Genomic DNA, 17,226 nt, shown 5'->3' with positions numbered 1-17,226 from the left:
AGTATAATTCTATATTTTAATTTATTGTTTTTTCATATTGAATAATCTTATAAATGTGTTATAAGCTTACTTTGATTTGTGTGTTTCAACTAGTCCAGCAAAAGAATTAATGGTTCTGAAATAGAAAATTAAATAAAGAAATGTATCATTGGAGTACAAGACAAGTTCCAGCTTTTACAAGGACCCGTGTTAAATTAACATTTAACTGAACAAAGTTACAGAATTGACTTGTCATCATAAAAATAATTTGCTAATGAAAACTTTGTGCTGAAACTACACAAGGAATTTTATTCCTGTTATACATTTGATTCTGTTTTACAATTGCTGTTTACCGTTCCCGCTTCTGTCTCTACTTTGCTACCATAATTGTTCAGAAATACATTATAAGGATCTATTATACAGTTTTAAAACTAAGACAGTACATGTACTCTCTTTTGGAAATATTTCTCTATTCCTGTAAAACGAACAAGGGGAACACCGTCCTAAATGTGTCCCCGTTCTTACCGTATATGTGATGTTAGTTTTGCAATTTCTTCTTTAGTTGCAAGGTCAATCTTATTAACAAGAATTAGATCAGCCACTGCCACTTGTCTAGGAATATAAAATGTTATTCAGATTAATATGATTTTTAAAATAACATTATTTTTATTCAGGTATAAAACTGTAAGAAATAAATGTTGATATAAAACAATAAGTAAAAAATATGAAACCTAGCTGGACACATATTTTGAGTTATCTTCCATCTCACACATAAGCTAGATTAACACTTGTTCAGTTTCATGGAATGTTGATAAATAATGGAAAATAATATACAGAATGGAATGATGACATTTGTTTTTTAAATAGTGCCAACTATACTTGGATGTATTTTTCGAAAATGATTAGCACCTTATGATTTGGCCAAACTTTTAAAATATTTGTTCATGTTTAGACCTCTGTATGTTTTTTAGGACTAAACTCACAATACCGGTGTCATGCTTAGGGCTGAATAGTCTGCAGTTATGTTTTGTCCTCATTTTAACCAATTTAATATTATTAATCAGTTTAGGGAAGACTATTTTGATCGCTTCTACCATGTGCACATGCTCACTAAATCATAAATTACCTAATAGCCTCATTGACTACAGCAGGTTGTTTTTCTTCTTTCAGATTCTTCAGGCCATATTTGGCATCTACAACTGTAATTATACCTGTAGGCAGATAAAACAAGCATGTGCATTTAACTCTGTGGCCATTGTAAACAGGGTTGAAGAGGAAATGTTCCAAGTATTAAACTGGAACATTAGCCTGTCCATATGGGATACTATACTGTGCTGTACATATATACACAAAACGCACAATAAAAAACTTGGTACACTATTTTAAAAGATCACAGGATAATCTCCCAGTGTGGTTACTATGGTGAAGTGCTTGGATTTCATCTGTCTCCAGTTCAATTGAGTTTAATCTGTAGTCTTCATTGATTATATAATATATTTACATATTTTGAATAATAAATTTGAAATAAATGCAGCAATTACTTACCATCAAGATAAAGTTCACTTCCCAGACCATCATCTAGCCAAAAGATTGAGGCAATGGGCCCTAACAAAAATGGATAACATAAATATTGACTCATTGACACAAACAAATTCTGCTTTTAATTATTATTAATACTGTAATATATTTGAATACTATTATTAATAAAACTTATTCAGCAGAGTTTAAAAGTGCAATTTCTCTCGATTCTTGACAATCATTAATTTACCATCAAGGCTCTACTACTTGTTCCCTTTTGAATACTAAAGGCGAAAATATATATTGCCAGCACTTTTTTTACAATGCACATCAGCATTTGCCACTGTTGCAAATCATATCCACCCTGGCATATCAATTGTTTACTCTAGATGTTTAATATAGATTGTTTTAAATAGCAACATCTTTATTTGGTATAGTGCCCTCTATAGTTTGGCAATAATTGGAGCATGTGTGGAGGTATGATTGCACGTAAGCAATAAGTTCCTTTTTAATTTGAATGAGAGAGTTTTTCTTGATGTAGATTCAATTATGTTGTTAGGCCAGGCGACGGAGTATTGAAATGGCAGAATATGTTGATTTTTACCTGGATCAGCAAGACCTGTGGTTTCCAAAAGAACGTAGTCAAACTTGCCTTTCTTTTTCATTAGATTTTCTATTGCATTAATGCCAGTATCTCTGTAAAATGTGTTAAAATACAAAGTAAAATAATGAAGATATTCATTTATTTAATTATAAGTACTGTATTGTAAATTGATTAGTTGATTTCACATAATGTGACATGATATTCAATGGTTCCCTTCAAAGATATCATATGCATTTGCAAGATTTACTTGACAGAGCAGCAAAGACACCCATTCCTTAACTCTAACCATTCTTCATAGAGTTCTCCTGACTGGCCAACTGACATTGACTTCTCAACAGCACTGCCTATGAATCAAGAAAACAATAATTCTATTAATAGCACTTTGTCCCCTATCTCCTTCTAAACTGGACAACCAATACTAGCGCCATTCAAGATGCGGCAACTTTTAATTCCCCTTTAGCCATTCGGCTATGTTATTTTTGTTTATGGCTGAATGGAATAGTCACTATACATTAGCTGGGCAAAAAAAGTATATTTCTAGAAAGTTTGGTTTTCAGAATTATGTAATCAGTAGTACTGACACAGATCCTGGTGGATACATGTGCCATTTACATTATTATGCAGGGGAAAGAGATGATAAAAACCACTTCAGCTGCGAACCCACTAGGTTGAAGGTTTTACTTAAATTAATTTTTTTTCTAATGAAAGTGACCCTCAAAATAAAAAATGAATTGGTTCCATTGTTCAGTAGTAAGAAAGAATTTAGGACCTTTTAAAATAATTTTTTGCATTTAGAGTCGGGGAGATTTGACTGTACAATGTACAGCAGATAGCTATGCGCAAACAAATGTCTTACCCTCTCCAAATTCATTGAGAATAACTGCTATCTTTTTATTATGTTGTTCAGTCAATATATAATTTAGAAGTGTTGTTTTACCAGCACCTGTAATAGAATTAATAAGAAAGGTAACACATTTGCTGAATTTGTGCATATGCCATACGTTATGTTATTCTCTATGTATGTGGCAGTTGGTGTGTGTGGCTGGACCGTTCCACATTTAAGTTTGTTTGTTATTGTATGGGGTTGGTGACTGCAATGAGATGTAAATAATCTCTCAATCATAATATTATTAATATTATATAATATTAATTAATAAACCTCACCAAGATATCCAGTAATTATAGAGACAGGTATCTTGTTGACAGCTTCAACTAATTCAGGTATTTCATCCTCAGAGTCTGACATTTTGATTGGTCAAACAATAAATAACCTAAAAAAAGAGAGAATAGTTACAGTTATCATCAATAAATGGTAAAAAAATACAAAATACAGTTATTACAGAATGGTTTTACTTTTATAATAATGAGAAACCATAGTCCAAGAGTAAAATGACAGGCAAACAGAGAGTAAAACTTCTGATAAGTAATCAGGTCTATAATGCAGACACTACCATATCGGTTTTCATGGCCCAGAAGGGTAACGGGACGATTCGGCCCTGAGACGATTCGGCCCGGGACGATTCGGCCCTGGGACGATTCGGCCCGGGACTATTCGGCCCGGGACGATTCGGCCCTGAGACGATTCGGCACACTTACATTTATCGGCTTTGATAAGCATTTATAAGCATAAAATAAGCTTTTTTCCCCAAACTTTATTTTCAGAGAGACTATGGGGTAGCACTACTAAGGATAAAGATGCAATAAAGCAAACATTTTGAAAACATTGTCGAAAATAATCATTTTTTAGTCACGCGAACGATGTAAACAAGTTACGCCCTCTGTTGGCCGCTTGGCGAATGCACGAAATAAACAAGGTTTTCGAAGTAATAAATTGAATATAAAATTACGTTTTTTTAGTAATTTATTATATATATTATATCAACTTTGTCAATATCAATAAAATACGGATTGTTAAACACCTTTAAAAACTTGATAAATAAAAAAAAAATGAATATGAATTTGGTCTAAAGTGAGACGTTTCGGCCCACAAAGTGGGATGTTTCGGCCCAAAAGTGGGCCGAATCGTCCCACCAAAAGTGGGCCGAATAGTCCCGGGCCGAATCGTCTCAGGGCCGAATCGTCCCTGAACCGCCTAGAAGCAGGCTTCTCCATACACAGTAAAAATAAAATCTACATAATTTTCAATTTCTTTTTAGCATTATTAACTTTATCGTATCAAAGATCTTGGCTGCGAAAGATATGTAAATGAAATTATCATATTTATCTATATAACCATGTGTTTTTATATTATTTAGTAGAAAGAAAGCCAAACTGATCACTTCCTTTAGAAAATAGTGTATAGATTATGGACGGTTTAACAGTGGGAGTACGACTGAGACGTATAATTACTCAGGCTCAGCAGAGGTTAATTCGTAAGGCCTAGCTATCGAGCTATTGTAGGCCAGAATCATTTACAGTTTCAATAACATTATTATTTTACTGTAATCTTCACATACTTAACTATATTACAAATATGAAAGAACATTTAAAATATTCATAAAAAGTGTAAAACTTGTCAAATTAAAAAGAGCTGCCTTTCTCTCACACAATCACCACACGTGCATTTGTTGACATTGTGTTCTTGACGGGAAAAGGCTATTCTCACGGACGCGGTACTATTCCGTGAGATTCCTATTTACACGTTACACCATCAATGGTATGTAGCCTATTGTTATAAATAAAACCCCAAGGTTTTTTTGTTTATTTCATAATTCATACTAAACCAAGGGAATGTCAGCCAGAATACTTTGTGAAATTTTGTTTGGGTTTGGCCTTATTAATTCTCATTCTTATCCAAAAGAACAACTTGCAACTTTTTTTTATTAGGACTTATTGTAGGCGCGGTGACTCAAATCCATCTCATTTCCAAATTACACTGGCCTTGGTCAGATCTTTATTTTTTTATATCTTGTATCAATTGTATGTATTGATATTATTGTCTCATTATAAATGAAAACCAAATGAACCCAGAATTATATTACAGAGATTTATTCTTTCACAGGTCAAAGTTCGGAAGAGAACTTACAACTATGTAAACAATTAAAATCCAATTCAGCTTTTAAAGAATTGAATGTAATTATAATTTTCTCCAACTCCAACAAAGTAAACGTATATTAATTACTGGAATAGATGGCTTTAATATCATTCATTAACACAAAATCTGAAAAAATGACATTGTACAAATGTTCATTCTTAGCCAGTTTTATTGTCATCACCATATCATAAAGTATAAATTCATTTTAAAATTACTTTTCTTATTTAATAGGCTATTCAAACCTGGTCATCATCAAATATATTATGTAAAGTAAAATACTAGAAATAATTTTTAAACTTTGGCAAAAATCTTTATAAAACTAATAAAAGTATTGTGATAAATATTAATTGTACTAACTATTTTTTGGTTACTTACAAGACAATAAATAATAAGGAATTAGATTTCAACAAGGAACTAGTATACTACTAAAGGTCTACCTTAAAATGTGTTTTACTGCAGTCATGTTTTCACTCTTACATTATTTTGCATTGATTTTGGTAAAACTATTGCAATATACTAACTACACAGTAATTAATAATTGTACAAAATTGATATTACATATTTCTATTTACATATTCCAAATAAAATAAAATGCTTACAATACAAGTACCTAAAGTACAGTACCTAAACTCTTAGCAGTCAATTTGACTATTTTTTTTGCATTCAATTACACTTTTTTTTTGGTAAGTAATGTTTTTTTATTCAATCCAATTTTGTTGTCAAAGTGAATAACTATTATGTGAAAGTAAAATGGCATATTTACACCAAAAAAATATTATTTTTTCAGGTTGAAATACAAAATTGATTATTATATACCTCTACCAAAATAAAAAAAAGTGATGCTTAATGACCAAACACCAATAGAACAATTGCAAAAACAAAATACCTATTAACCCCCTGAGGTACACAATCTGAAATTAAAGCAGGCATATACACAACACAAAATGACACCATTAAAAAAGTTAACATATACAGGTAGATGCAATAATGTAAACAAACTTTTAATAATGATAATATATACAATATTAAACATGTAACAGATTGCAGAAATGATGATTATAGTGTTTTTAACACAATTATGTACAAATGTCGTATCTAGTACAAATAAGTTTCAAGGCAATGGAAGACTTTATATCAATAAATATAAATAAATAAAACATACAAACACATATAGTTTTACTCAAATAAATTAGACAAATATTTATATTACATTACTGTAGATTTGTTTAAAGTAACATAATATTGCAAATAATTGCTTAGTGGTGCATTATAATATATGACATCCTTCAAGAGAATTCTATTTTCCTTGAAGGATTATATTATTTTCCCGAATTTGGCCTAAAGTACTGCTTTTTTGTGTTGTACATACTAATCATACAATGATTTATGATATAATTAGATTTTCAACAACAACAGCTTCTGTCGCTGTTCCCCCGGTTACCGCAATATAAAACATCTGTCTATCACTGTCATATGGCACTGTTAAATGTAAAGACACTTCAGACGAATCCACTGGTTTTCTGTTTTCACAATCTAATATTGACAAAGAGCACAAGATAGGTTCATTTTCCCCTGAATCAGTAACACTGAAGGAGACACAGCTGCCACTCGGCAATTTAGCCATAGTCTGTGGTTTGTAGATCTCTGCTTTTTTCAGATTTTGCGAGCTAAATGTCACTGTTCCATCACCCATTATGATAAGCCTCACGCCATGTACATCTTTAGCTTGTGGAGGATTTACCCCTGAGCTACGAATAAACAACACAAATTTTGAAAGATGCTTTTTATCCGTTGGCGAGTTTATGAATTGCACATTACCGCGAACCTGTACATATTTGCGATTTGGTGGAGCGTGCTTGTGTGGTATTTTCGACACAAGCCAACTGTTGCCACCTTCTAACACTGCATGCTCCGTCCCTAAAAATGCTAATGATTTATCATCCAATATGGACGGCTTCCATAATGTTCTGTCCCATTTACCAACAGGATCACTTTTTGCTGTTTCAGTTAATTTTAATCCATCAAGCAACTGTTTTGGTAAGTTATAAAACACTTTGCTGGGATCAGTTTCCTTGCGAAAAATCTCTAAATCGGAGACTGATACACCGTCCGATTCATCTGCCCATACGGTCACGGAAAATCTACTCGATAAACTTACCAACCACTTAATTTGATGTACTGAATGCACACCGAAGATTGCTCGTACAGAGAAGGACACACGCTGCTGAAATTTGATACATAATTTGGCCATGCTAATCACATGATACCAGTTATATCCGGATTTAACAGGTTCTGACTGCAATTCTGTTGACCATCCCAATGACAAAGATACCGGAGGATAATACTCTATTATTAAATTGACTGCCTTTGGAAAATCCAAAGCTTCTTGTTTAGAGTTGGGTCCTTGAAGTACATTTATACTCAACCAAATTGGAGAATGCAATTGATACTGCATAGCTTTTAGTGTTTGCAATGCAACTTGTAATGTTTCTAACGAATCAATGTTTATTTTGACTCCTTTGTTTGAATAGACTGCAAGATATTTTAAAAATGATTTCAGTTTAAGCTCATATTCGTCTTTGGCATTAGTAGATGCAATAATAGCTGTTCCATTAGAAGTCTTGTCCTTTTTTGTAATTACATCAACCTCAACCATCATCAGTAAATGGGCTGAAAAAAGAAAAAAGAAAATCAGTAATTTAATTGCCTTTGAATGAAATATATTCATTTTCAAGTAACATTTATTTCTTCTTTTAAATAAAACGAAAACATTTGACAAAATAAAGTATTGAAAATAAATAATTAATATACTTTTGCTTCAAAATAAACATATAACATTTTTTAAAAAGCAAAAAAAGAAAAGGCAAGAGCCCTAGAAGGTATACGTCAATTGGATTACTCCAATCGACATAAATCATAAACATATATTTTTCCTGATATTTAATTTCCTTGAAAGTTTGGAGCTCTAAAATTATTTCATATCAACCTGACTTCCAACCCCCTCATCACAACATACCTACCATCTAATGCTTGTAGTAATAACTTGCGTGTGTTGTTATTTTTCAACCATGTGATTTCAATGCCATCCGTGCTTTTGGTTAGGTAATACTCTAGAAGGAATTCTGCTGTGTGACTAACAGGTTCTTCATCCATATTCTCAATAGTTGGCGGCATGCGCTCTTTTCCTGTAAGGTTACATTTAAATTTTAGGTTTAAGTACATAGAACCCCTCCTTTGGGAAACCACTATTCAGAGGACACTAAGCCGTGAGTGGCAATATATTTAACACTAGGGCCAATTTCAATTTGCGTCTCAAAAACCTAATGTTTCACTGACTAAAATAAGTGTCCCATACTTAATTTATATATTTTATAAGGAGTTAGGGTCTAACTTTTTTTTCAAGTATACAGTTTGACAGAGAGAGTTTGAATTCAATGTTCAATAAAAATAATACCAATAAACAACTACAATAACAGAAGAGCATACGTAACCTGGGGATAACCCTATAAAACTGTTAAATAATGTTAATAATTCAAAATTATATTTTGTAGATTTATAAATTTTTTAAATTATAATAAATAGTTTAGTTACCTTGATATTTCTGGACAATAGGGTCCATGGTTGGTTGTTGAAACATCCCAGCTACTGGAAAAAACAAAAATAAAATGGTCACAATAGGACATAATCAAAGACAGTTTTATTCTCAAATATTGCATCCTTTTTATGAAAAACAACATGACTGGTACATTTTCAATGCTGATTGAGAGCGGCATGTCATCGATCGGTCTCGATAGAATCTGCACTTCAGAGGCCGTTGTTTACACAATGAAGCGATCGCGAGCTGATCAACAGTTTGAGAGCGGCTCGAGAGCGACCCAAGAAATGTGAATGCAGTATAATAGTCTCAGGGTTCGTAATAAGGCTAATGTGTGCCTCTGGGTCAATAAACTATGATAGTGGAGATGTTTTCCTTCCAATTCAATGGTTACCTACAGTAGTTCCACTGTTACCTAAAGAGTAAATGTAGTGCCACTGTTTTTCTCCATTCCCTAAAGCTCCCTACACTATCAAAGTAGTTTGACAAAAAAAGTGTGATGTGCCCAAATATGTTGATATAAAATCATGTTCATATATGGGCACATCACATTATTTTGTCACATAAAGTTTGATAGTTTAGAGCTTTAGCCTCAATGAGACTTATTTTATTTATCACGATATACTTTATCCATCCATGGTAAATTACTGTTGGATGTGTATTTTTAAAAACTAATATGGTTCAATATCATGTATTAATTTGTTGATCTTCTAGCCCACGTTCCATTAAGTAAATACACTGATACAAACACAAAAACAAACAAAATGAGAAAAATAATTAGGGTAAATTGATAGAATCCCTGATACAAACACCCACATATAAACATAAATTCAAACACCCAACCGAACAATACAAAATCTGAACCTACAGTACAGTACTACACAATGAGCTAATCAATAATCCATGATTTACACAATGCGGTTCAATATTGAAATTAATGAGTGTAAAAACATTGATATGGCCATGGCAATGCATAAAGGTCCTGTCCAGTATAGCATTCCCAATTAAACCCATAGAGTTATTATATTGCAACTAGATGGGCAGAGTAAACTCCAACTAACCCACAGCTAAAAATCCATGAAGAAGAACCATTGAATATGGCTGCATCACATATCAGCTCGGCCAACCAGATGGAAGTTTGAACCCAAGGCTGAGGATGTCAGGCACCACTACTACAGCGTTACACGCTAACGGTTTAATTAATTTAAGAAATTTAACAAAAAATTGTAGTATTCATTTTATAATTTTATATAAAATAATTTTTTTTAAACAGAATATTATATTAATTTAAAAAAATAAATTATAATAGTAACAAATATTAAACAGATATGGCTGCAAATTTGACACAGTAAAATCTCTATTAGTTTGTACAAATGTTGTAAATAGAGAGGCATTTTTAAAAAACTATGAAAAATAAACGGTGTGGTAAAAAATGTTATCAGATGACTAAATATAATATAACTTGAATTTTACTTTTCTAGTATTCTTCAGAGTTTTATTTTCATGCTATAGCAAAAATTATCCACCGTATATCCACCATCTTTTTTTCACCTTCTAGGGAGTCACCAGACATGTTATTATATTAGGTTAAACTACCTAACTACTGAAAAAAAGAATTTTGCCAAATTTTGTATTTGACCAGTTTAAGGGTTTTTTCGTCTTGATTTCTATTACAAATATTTGATTTATGTACAATTAACCAGATATTATATTTAAAATTCATGCCTGTACCTGAGCTTTAACTTCCTTACAAACAATTTTTGTTTTTACTTTAATTCAGGTGTTCGTAGAGAATTACATTTGAACAAAATCAATAAATGATTTATATAGTCCATGCTTTGTTAATACCTGAATAATTGTTATGTTATGGGAATTATTGTATTGTAACAGCTCATATAAACATATCTTTTGTAGTCTCATTCAAAATGAATGAACCTCAAAATTCAAATACTTTGATTTTGTTGCAGAATTCTATTCAAACAAAACTGTGTAAATAATTTTGAAATTGGCATCATTTTACAGTACACAGATTATTTCCAGTGTTCACTTTTGAAAAAAGAAAAAAAAATGATATTAAAACAACTTCAGAAAACAAATAAAGCAATTTAACAAACCAAAGCATTTTTAAAAGCAAGAAAGGTTTAGGTTACCCTAAAATTTAATGAATGATTTTAAAAATAATGTTTCATAGAAAATCAGATTAGGGTGTGTGTGCTGGGTTAAAATTATAATGAAATTGAAATGCAAACATTACTGTATGTTTTACCCTACTCAGATGTGCATTGTATCATTTTGATTGGCTATTGACTGACCTTACCCAGCACACATCCCTTGTGACGCAAAAAAGATATGTACATACCAATATTGTTGTAGGAATTTTTAACATTTCCATCTGATTTGCATAAAAATAATCATATTTTATGTCAATTTCAAACGACAAAATGTACAATTTTTTTTTGTTGATATTACAATAATTGCAATCTGAATTTTGAGTAGGAAAAACACATTGTACTGCTTTATATCAACTTTAATAAACAATGCATGTTAAACTATCAAAAATATTCGGTGACATACCATTACTCAGCAAATGAAATACAAATTTATAATGGAAGAGAAATTCTTTTTTTTTCAGCAGGTCAAAATTAAAAACTCCCCGACAAAAATGTTGATTATCGATTTTCACTGGTGGGTGGTTATTTGCATGAGTAAAAGTAGAACCAATTATTTTATCAGTTAGGAAAAGTGAAAAAAGTAGGTGTGGTTTGAATTGAAATGGGATGATTGATGGGATGGGGAAAATAAAAAATTATAATTTAAGCATTTAAAAAAAATACATCTCCGCCATACAGTATTTCAACATCATTGACCACCAATTTCATCATCTTTGTCAATATATCAACTAGAACACTGAGATGCAAGCATGCTAGAAGTAGGCCATAGCTAGGCCTCATTTTGCTGTCAATGATGATGTGGGCGTAAATCAACTCACGGTTTAAACGATGAATTCCGGTACCATTCCCGTGCAATTCTCCAGTTTTGAATATCAGAAAGAGGGTAACTATAAATGCACCAATGGCCAGAGTCAATAATCTTTTCATCGTCTTTTTTGGTCGCCGTATTCTAACAGCACTCCATCTTCCTACAAAATTCTTTTTTTCCGGCATCTTCTTAGCAAATTGTAAACCATTTAATCAAATAAATGTGTTGTTTACAATCATCAACATCCAAAAGAGGAAGCCACAGCTGCTTTGACACCTCCAAAGTCCCAACCACCGACACGCGGATGATTGTATTCGACAGTACTCTATTGACATTTCACATACTCACACTCTTTATTCCACTGAAAAGGGAATTGAACATTTTGAATTGAAAAAGAATAATTATAGGTACAGTATCAGTACCTTTCTAGTATAAAAGAAGTAGGCCTTCGGGTTTGATGTTAAAAATCTCATTTACGAAAAATGTTCTATTTCATTTCGCAGAACATCTTGTAGCCTATTTATTATGGACCTTATTTATGGAACATCCTCATGCCCTATAATCTCAAAATTGTCAAATACTTTAACATCTTTAAAAGAAAATATAAACAATTATTAATTCATAGTTATGCATTATAGTTTTGTTATTGTTTGTTTGTTTTTAACTATAACTTAATTAAATTTAAAGTGCATGTATTGTTTTTCTTCTTGTAGTCATCATATTTATTGTTTTCTGAAGTCATATGGCTTATTGAAATCTCCACGCACATTATGTATTATTATTAATGTTTATTGTTAAAAATGCATATATAATTCATTTTGTTGTGGAAAATAAACCGCACTGAACTGAACATCTAACATTTAAAATTGCTCGTTTACTTATATTTTACAGTTTGTTTAGATTTCGTAGGCTTTCGCCCACCCACAAGACTATATAATAATTGAGATGATTGTTCAGCCTCCCATTTTCTCAAAATATGTCTGTCCGTCAATTTTATATTCGTTAGACAGGCCCATCAAATGATTTTCCGCCGTGTTTGTTCACTACATCCGTCTCTCTAGAATTCAGGCCTAAGATTAAACTTTATTAGTAACGATTAGACCCGCAGAGTATCCAAATAACTTGATTAATCAATAATAATAAGCATGGAGACAGCATAATCAATTCAAGGTATTATTAGAATTCGATCTAAGTCGATTTGAATCGGCTTCCATTCATTCAACATCATACTACATTAGACAAAAAACTCAAAATAAATGTCCAACCTTTCTACGTCTTAAATTTCGTTAGCAAACGATTAGGCCTAGTGGGGTTAACGAAGTTAATTCGTTATATTGCTTTCACAAATATTTATTTCTGACAGACAGTATCATATTTTTTTCAGTTCCACTCAAATTAGAGTTATGTTATGAACAGCGTGCAAATTAAACTTTTAAAAAACATTCCTGCGAAAACAATATTTTGTTTGGCTTCTTAACCTAATCGAATTGCGATCATATTTAATTATGTGTATCATTTTCGTATTATTTATAGTAATGTTCAAATTCGTCATGCATATTTAAAAAACGCCGATTTTTTTGGTTGGTTCATAAATAATTCAAGGCCCAGTGAACTTTCTCGGACCCCCACTTTTGTCAAAGTTCCAAAGGGCAACCAACTTTTTTCCCTGATAATAGAAGGCAGTACAGTAATATTGTATACGCAAGTCTGCATCAGATGAATGCGAATAAAAATTTTAAAATATACCGATAGTTGATGATGTTTCTGATAACAATTTAATAGCGTATTCAATATATGATACGGTACTTTTCTAAATGAAATGTCAATAAATCGGCTGTAGACTCAGTTCTAGATTAATTCAGAATAAAGTTGTTACTCTGTGAATCTTAGGTCGGCGGGGTGAGCAATTGAAACCGGGTATTAAGGAAACACATTTCTATCATATCGATCTTCCGTCCCTTTCATAATTTATTGATATTCAAAGATTCAGCCAAAATCAAAACATAAAAAGTACAATGAGAAATCTCTAAGATGATGATGATGATGATGATTATGATGACGAACTAGCTCCGAACAGAGCCCATCCATAGCAACCCCGTAGGAAATAATAGAAAAATAAAAACAAAGCCTAATTCCAAGGAAGAAAAGCTTAAATAAATTTATGTATAGGCTGATACAGTTAAAATATACAGGCTTAATTTTGAATTATTTAATTATATAATGCCAGAGACTTTCTTATTAAAATAAGCACTTTCTTAGCAAGCACTAACAAAATCCATATTCTTTACAAGTTGTAGAGTTTAAAAAGAAGTATACTATAAGAGTTGGCAATGTTATCAGATGAATGATAAATGGTAATTTTGAATTTTTTTTGTTCGTCTTCAGCTTTAGTGTCCTGCCAATATTTTTTTTTAATAGTTTTCTCATTTATGTTGGGGAGTCACACACAATATTATGGTAAAATGATCATAATAATAAATATGGACCTATAATTTGGTTAATCATAGGTCCATGAAAGATTTTTGACCCAGCTTATAAAACAATACTTAACTACTGTTTTTTGTATATCTGTTTAATGTTAGGCCTACACATTTTTTTTATACATTAATTTAACCAAATATTAATTATTCATGCATCCTGTGTTGATGAGCTAAACTAGTTTTACCAATCGAACACACTTGTATCAAAGACAAAACAAATGAGTAAAAAGGAATATTATTACTTATTCGGATTCCTTACATTTAAATCATCTATTTAAATTTAAAAAAAAGTTTAAATGTGATTTTATATTTTTTATTCAAATAAAAATTATAGATAATAAACAAATAATGAATTTGTATAAATAAAACATTTTGAAAGAGGCTAAGATGTCAGCGCCCAGTGTTCGTCGTTTGAACAGTTTTACGTTTGAATAATGTTTCGTATAGTGTTTTATTAAATATAATTTCATCAACTATTATCAGGTAGTATTTTAAACATAATTTAAAGTGAAATAGTCAACTATATTGAATGTAATTTTGAATAGTAATCTCTTTTGTTGCACTGCTAAAGCTAGGCCAGACCCACCACCACAGTCAGTCAGAGCACACACACAGAATATGCAGAGAGAGAGGGAGAGAAGATGAAGAACTGACACTGACCATGGATTAAGGAATGGGCCTAGAACTGACAGACTGTGACAGGGCCAAATGCCAAATCAGACTAGCCTAGGCCTAGCTAGGGGCTGTAGTAGACTAAGTAAGGGTGGTACGTACTTGCTAATTAATTAAGTCTAAAGAGTAAAGTGCATTTCAAATATTTGTTTTTGAATAGGCCTAGCCTAGCTAGAGGCCAGCCTAGCTAGGCCTAGGCTAGGCCTACACTTTACAATATTGAATTTATTGATTAGGCCTAGTCTGGCTAGCCTCTACTACTAGGCCTAGTACTAGCTAGGCCTAAGTGACTATGGCTAGGCCTAGCTAGGCTAGCTAAGAGGCCAAGGTAGGTGTTAGCCTATATGGTGTTAATGTAGATTGTAATGAAAACTACAGTAGCTCTCCTATTAATTGGAGGACACCTTCAGGACTTGACAGAGTGCCCCCTGAATAGCTTGACTGTTTGGGCCGCAGACAAGTTGAGCCACATTTATTTCCATGAAGCACCTAGCACATCTTTTTAATTATGACATTTCATGAATAGGGGTGTTACAAATAAAGTTTCTTTATAACGACTAATATAATTGTTCAATATTACTTATGCAAAGAAGCGACCGCGTATTCTGTACATTTTTCTATTCTATTCAATTCAGGTTGTTAATTATCTGATAAATATATTAGATAATATGTGCTTTATCATGGTATTGAGCACACCACTGACAGGCAGGAAATGAGTCTCAAATGCCTGTTTCCGTTTGTGTTGTTTCATCGTTTTTTGTTGGAAAATTTAACCAATAAAGAAGTAATGTTCTTTGATATTATTATTTGATATTATTGTTTTTTTTTAATTCATCATATCATTTTCTACTCCATTCATTATTCTATTTAAAATTTTTAATGAATGAATAGATCCTTGTCATTTGATTGGAGAGTTTTGCGTTTTCAATAGTCCATTGAACCCATGCAACATCAAGAGTGAATTGTTTTTTATGTGAGTGCAAATTTGTTTCATTCATGATGTAATCAAATTCAAATGAGAAAAAAATGAATGTTTTGATATTATTATTAGTGCAATGGAACAAATATTTGTTTTTGATGAAAGACAAAATGTCAAAGCTTTGTCTACATTATCAAACTTTATGTGACAAAAATGTGTGATGTTCCCAAATATAATAGTGATATGATGTTATCGTGTCCATATATGGGCAAATCACATTTTTTTTGTCACATAAGGTTTGATAGTGTAGAGAGAGCTTAATGTTTTCACCTGATGAAAATTATTTACTATTGCACTAATTTTTAGTTATGTTTGTAGACCAGTGTTCTCCCGAAGCGGGTTTAGCCAGCAGATTTGCCGATTTAATTTATCTCCAATCGTTATCAAAAATGGTGTAAGAAAAGTATACATAAAGAAACGCTTAGGGCTAGACATTAAAAACATTGACCAATAGGAGTAATCAAAGGCTACAGTATATTATGTCAATTGGATGGACAAAATACAATATTATTTGACGTTTTTAATTTAGTAGATTAGTTACACCTTAAAGGGTATCAATAATTTAGTATTAAAAAAGTACTTCGCTTAATTGTCTGCAGTTTATTTCAATATTAGGAGAACAATTTTGTAAATATATTTAAATGACATTTAATGTCTTATTTTTGTTGGTAAAGTTTGCTGTCAGTGTCACCCAACTTATTACAGAAAAGAATATTTTTTAGGTTATATACATTATGTGAAATCATCATCAGTGGGTGTTCAGGCCTTTTTTTTTAGGTGAGCGAGTGCGATCACTTACCTAACACACTCATAAACTGCCAGTGAGGAGTGTGATTTACAACACACTTAAATTTGGTAAACTTCTACACACCAAAATACAAACGACACACCTACAGCACCTGTGAATGTATTGAGGAGTGCAATTTGTAGCATACCTACAATTTTAAAAAGACAAGGCCTGGGTGTTCAATATCTTGTCAAGTTATTGTTTTTAAGAAATGAAGAAAATTCAGAGCATGAACAATTGTTTGCTTACTTTAACCGTACGGAAACTGTTACAGTGACAGCTATCTAGATACCAACAGGTGGTTGAGAAAAACACCTAAAACTTACAAAAACACTGACTTCACTTTTTACAGTATCAAGCACAACACAATTTACTTTTAGTTCTTAGATCAGAATTTTCAAAGGTAGAAAACATTAATGCAGAATTACATTTCAATGAGGAGGATTCAGGAAGAAGGTCTTGCTATATAGTCAATTTAGACTTGCAGTGACGCAGATCAGGAACCCGAACTTAACTTGATTCCAGGACTTCTAGCAGAATCAATTTGTGATGATGATTTTTATTTTATCTGATAGTCATAGACAGATCCATGATGATTT

The 17,226-nt window shown here is 31.9% G+C and overlaps 4 protein-coding genes across 7 annotated transcripts in view; 2 read left to right on the top strand and 2 right to left on the bottom strand.

Annotated features, from left to right (window-relative positions):
* Positions 1-4,678, bottom strand: part of LOC144844714 (zinc-regulated GTPase metalloprotein activator 1-like) — a 71,058-nt gene extending 66,380 nt beyond the window's left edge. For 2 of the 4 annotated variants that reach the window (XM_078701745.1, XM_078701742.1), the window contains exons 1-9: positions 4,558-4,668; positions 3,266-3,372; positions 2,958-3,044; positions 2,349-2,445; positions 2,102-2,193; positions 1,525-1,584; positions 1,106-1,190; positions 505-591; positions 71-115 (exon numbers count right to left, since the gene is read on the bottom strand). In XM_078701745.1, the coding sequence (XP_078557871.1) occupies positions 71-115; positions 505-591; positions 1,106-1,190; positions 1,525-1,584; positions 2,102-2,193; positions 2,349-2,445; positions 2,958-3,044; positions 3,266-3,347 (635 nt within the window). In that variant the 5' untranslated portion in view covers positions 3,348-3,372; positions 4,558-4,668. Of the gene's footprint in view, positions 1-70; positions 116-504; positions 592-1,105; positions 1,191-1,524; positions 1,585-2,101; positions 2,194-2,348; positions 2,446-2,957; positions 3,045-3,265; positions 3,373-4,557 lie in introns of all 4 variants that reach the window. The other 2 variants (XM_078701743.1, XM_078701744.1) reach the window with 2 other exon arrangements.
* LOC144844716 (NADH dehydrogenase [ubiquinone] 1 beta subcomplex subunit 7-like) overlaps positions 1-14,847 on the top strand; it is a 141,667-nt gene extending 126,820 nt beyond the window's left edge. The window contains exon 4 of the mRNA XM_078701748.1: positions 14,836-14,847. The gene's annotated coding sequence lies outside the window, so the exon portion shown is untranslated. The remainder of the gene's footprint in view (positions 1-14,835) is intronic.
* LOC144844579 (menorin-like) lies at positions 5,390-11,939 on the bottom strand. The gene is made up of 4 exons (XM_078701552.1): positions 11,720-11,939; positions 8,727-8,780; positions 8,156-8,320; positions 5,390-7,805 (listed from the first exon to the last, which is right to left on the bottom strand). Exons 1-4 carry the CDS (start codon positions 11,892-11,894, stop codon positions 6,520-6,522), a joined length of 1,680 nt encoding a protein of 559 aa, XP_078557678.1. The 5' UTR covers positions 11,895-11,939; the 3' UTR covers positions 5,390-6,519.
* LOC144844713 (importin-13-like) overlaps positions 14,621-17,226 on the top strand; it is a 34,103-nt gene continuing 31,497 nt past the window's right edge. The window contains exon 1 of the mRNA XM_078701741.1: positions 14,621-14,672. The gene's annotated coding sequence lies outside the window, so the exon portion shown is untranslated. The remainder of the gene's footprint in view (positions 14,673-17,226) is intronic.

This window comes from Antedon bifida, chromosome 6 (assembly GCF_963402885.1).
Source record: "Antedon bifida chromosome 6, ecAntBifi1.1, whole genome shotgun sequence".
Classification (NCBI taxonomy): domain Eukaryota; kingdom Metazoa; phylum Echinodermata; class Crinoidea; order Comatulida; family Antedonidae; genus Antedon; species Antedon bifida.
The sequence above is the reverse complement of the archived record's forward strand: the minus strand, read 5'-3'. Positions and strand labels throughout refer to the sequence as shown.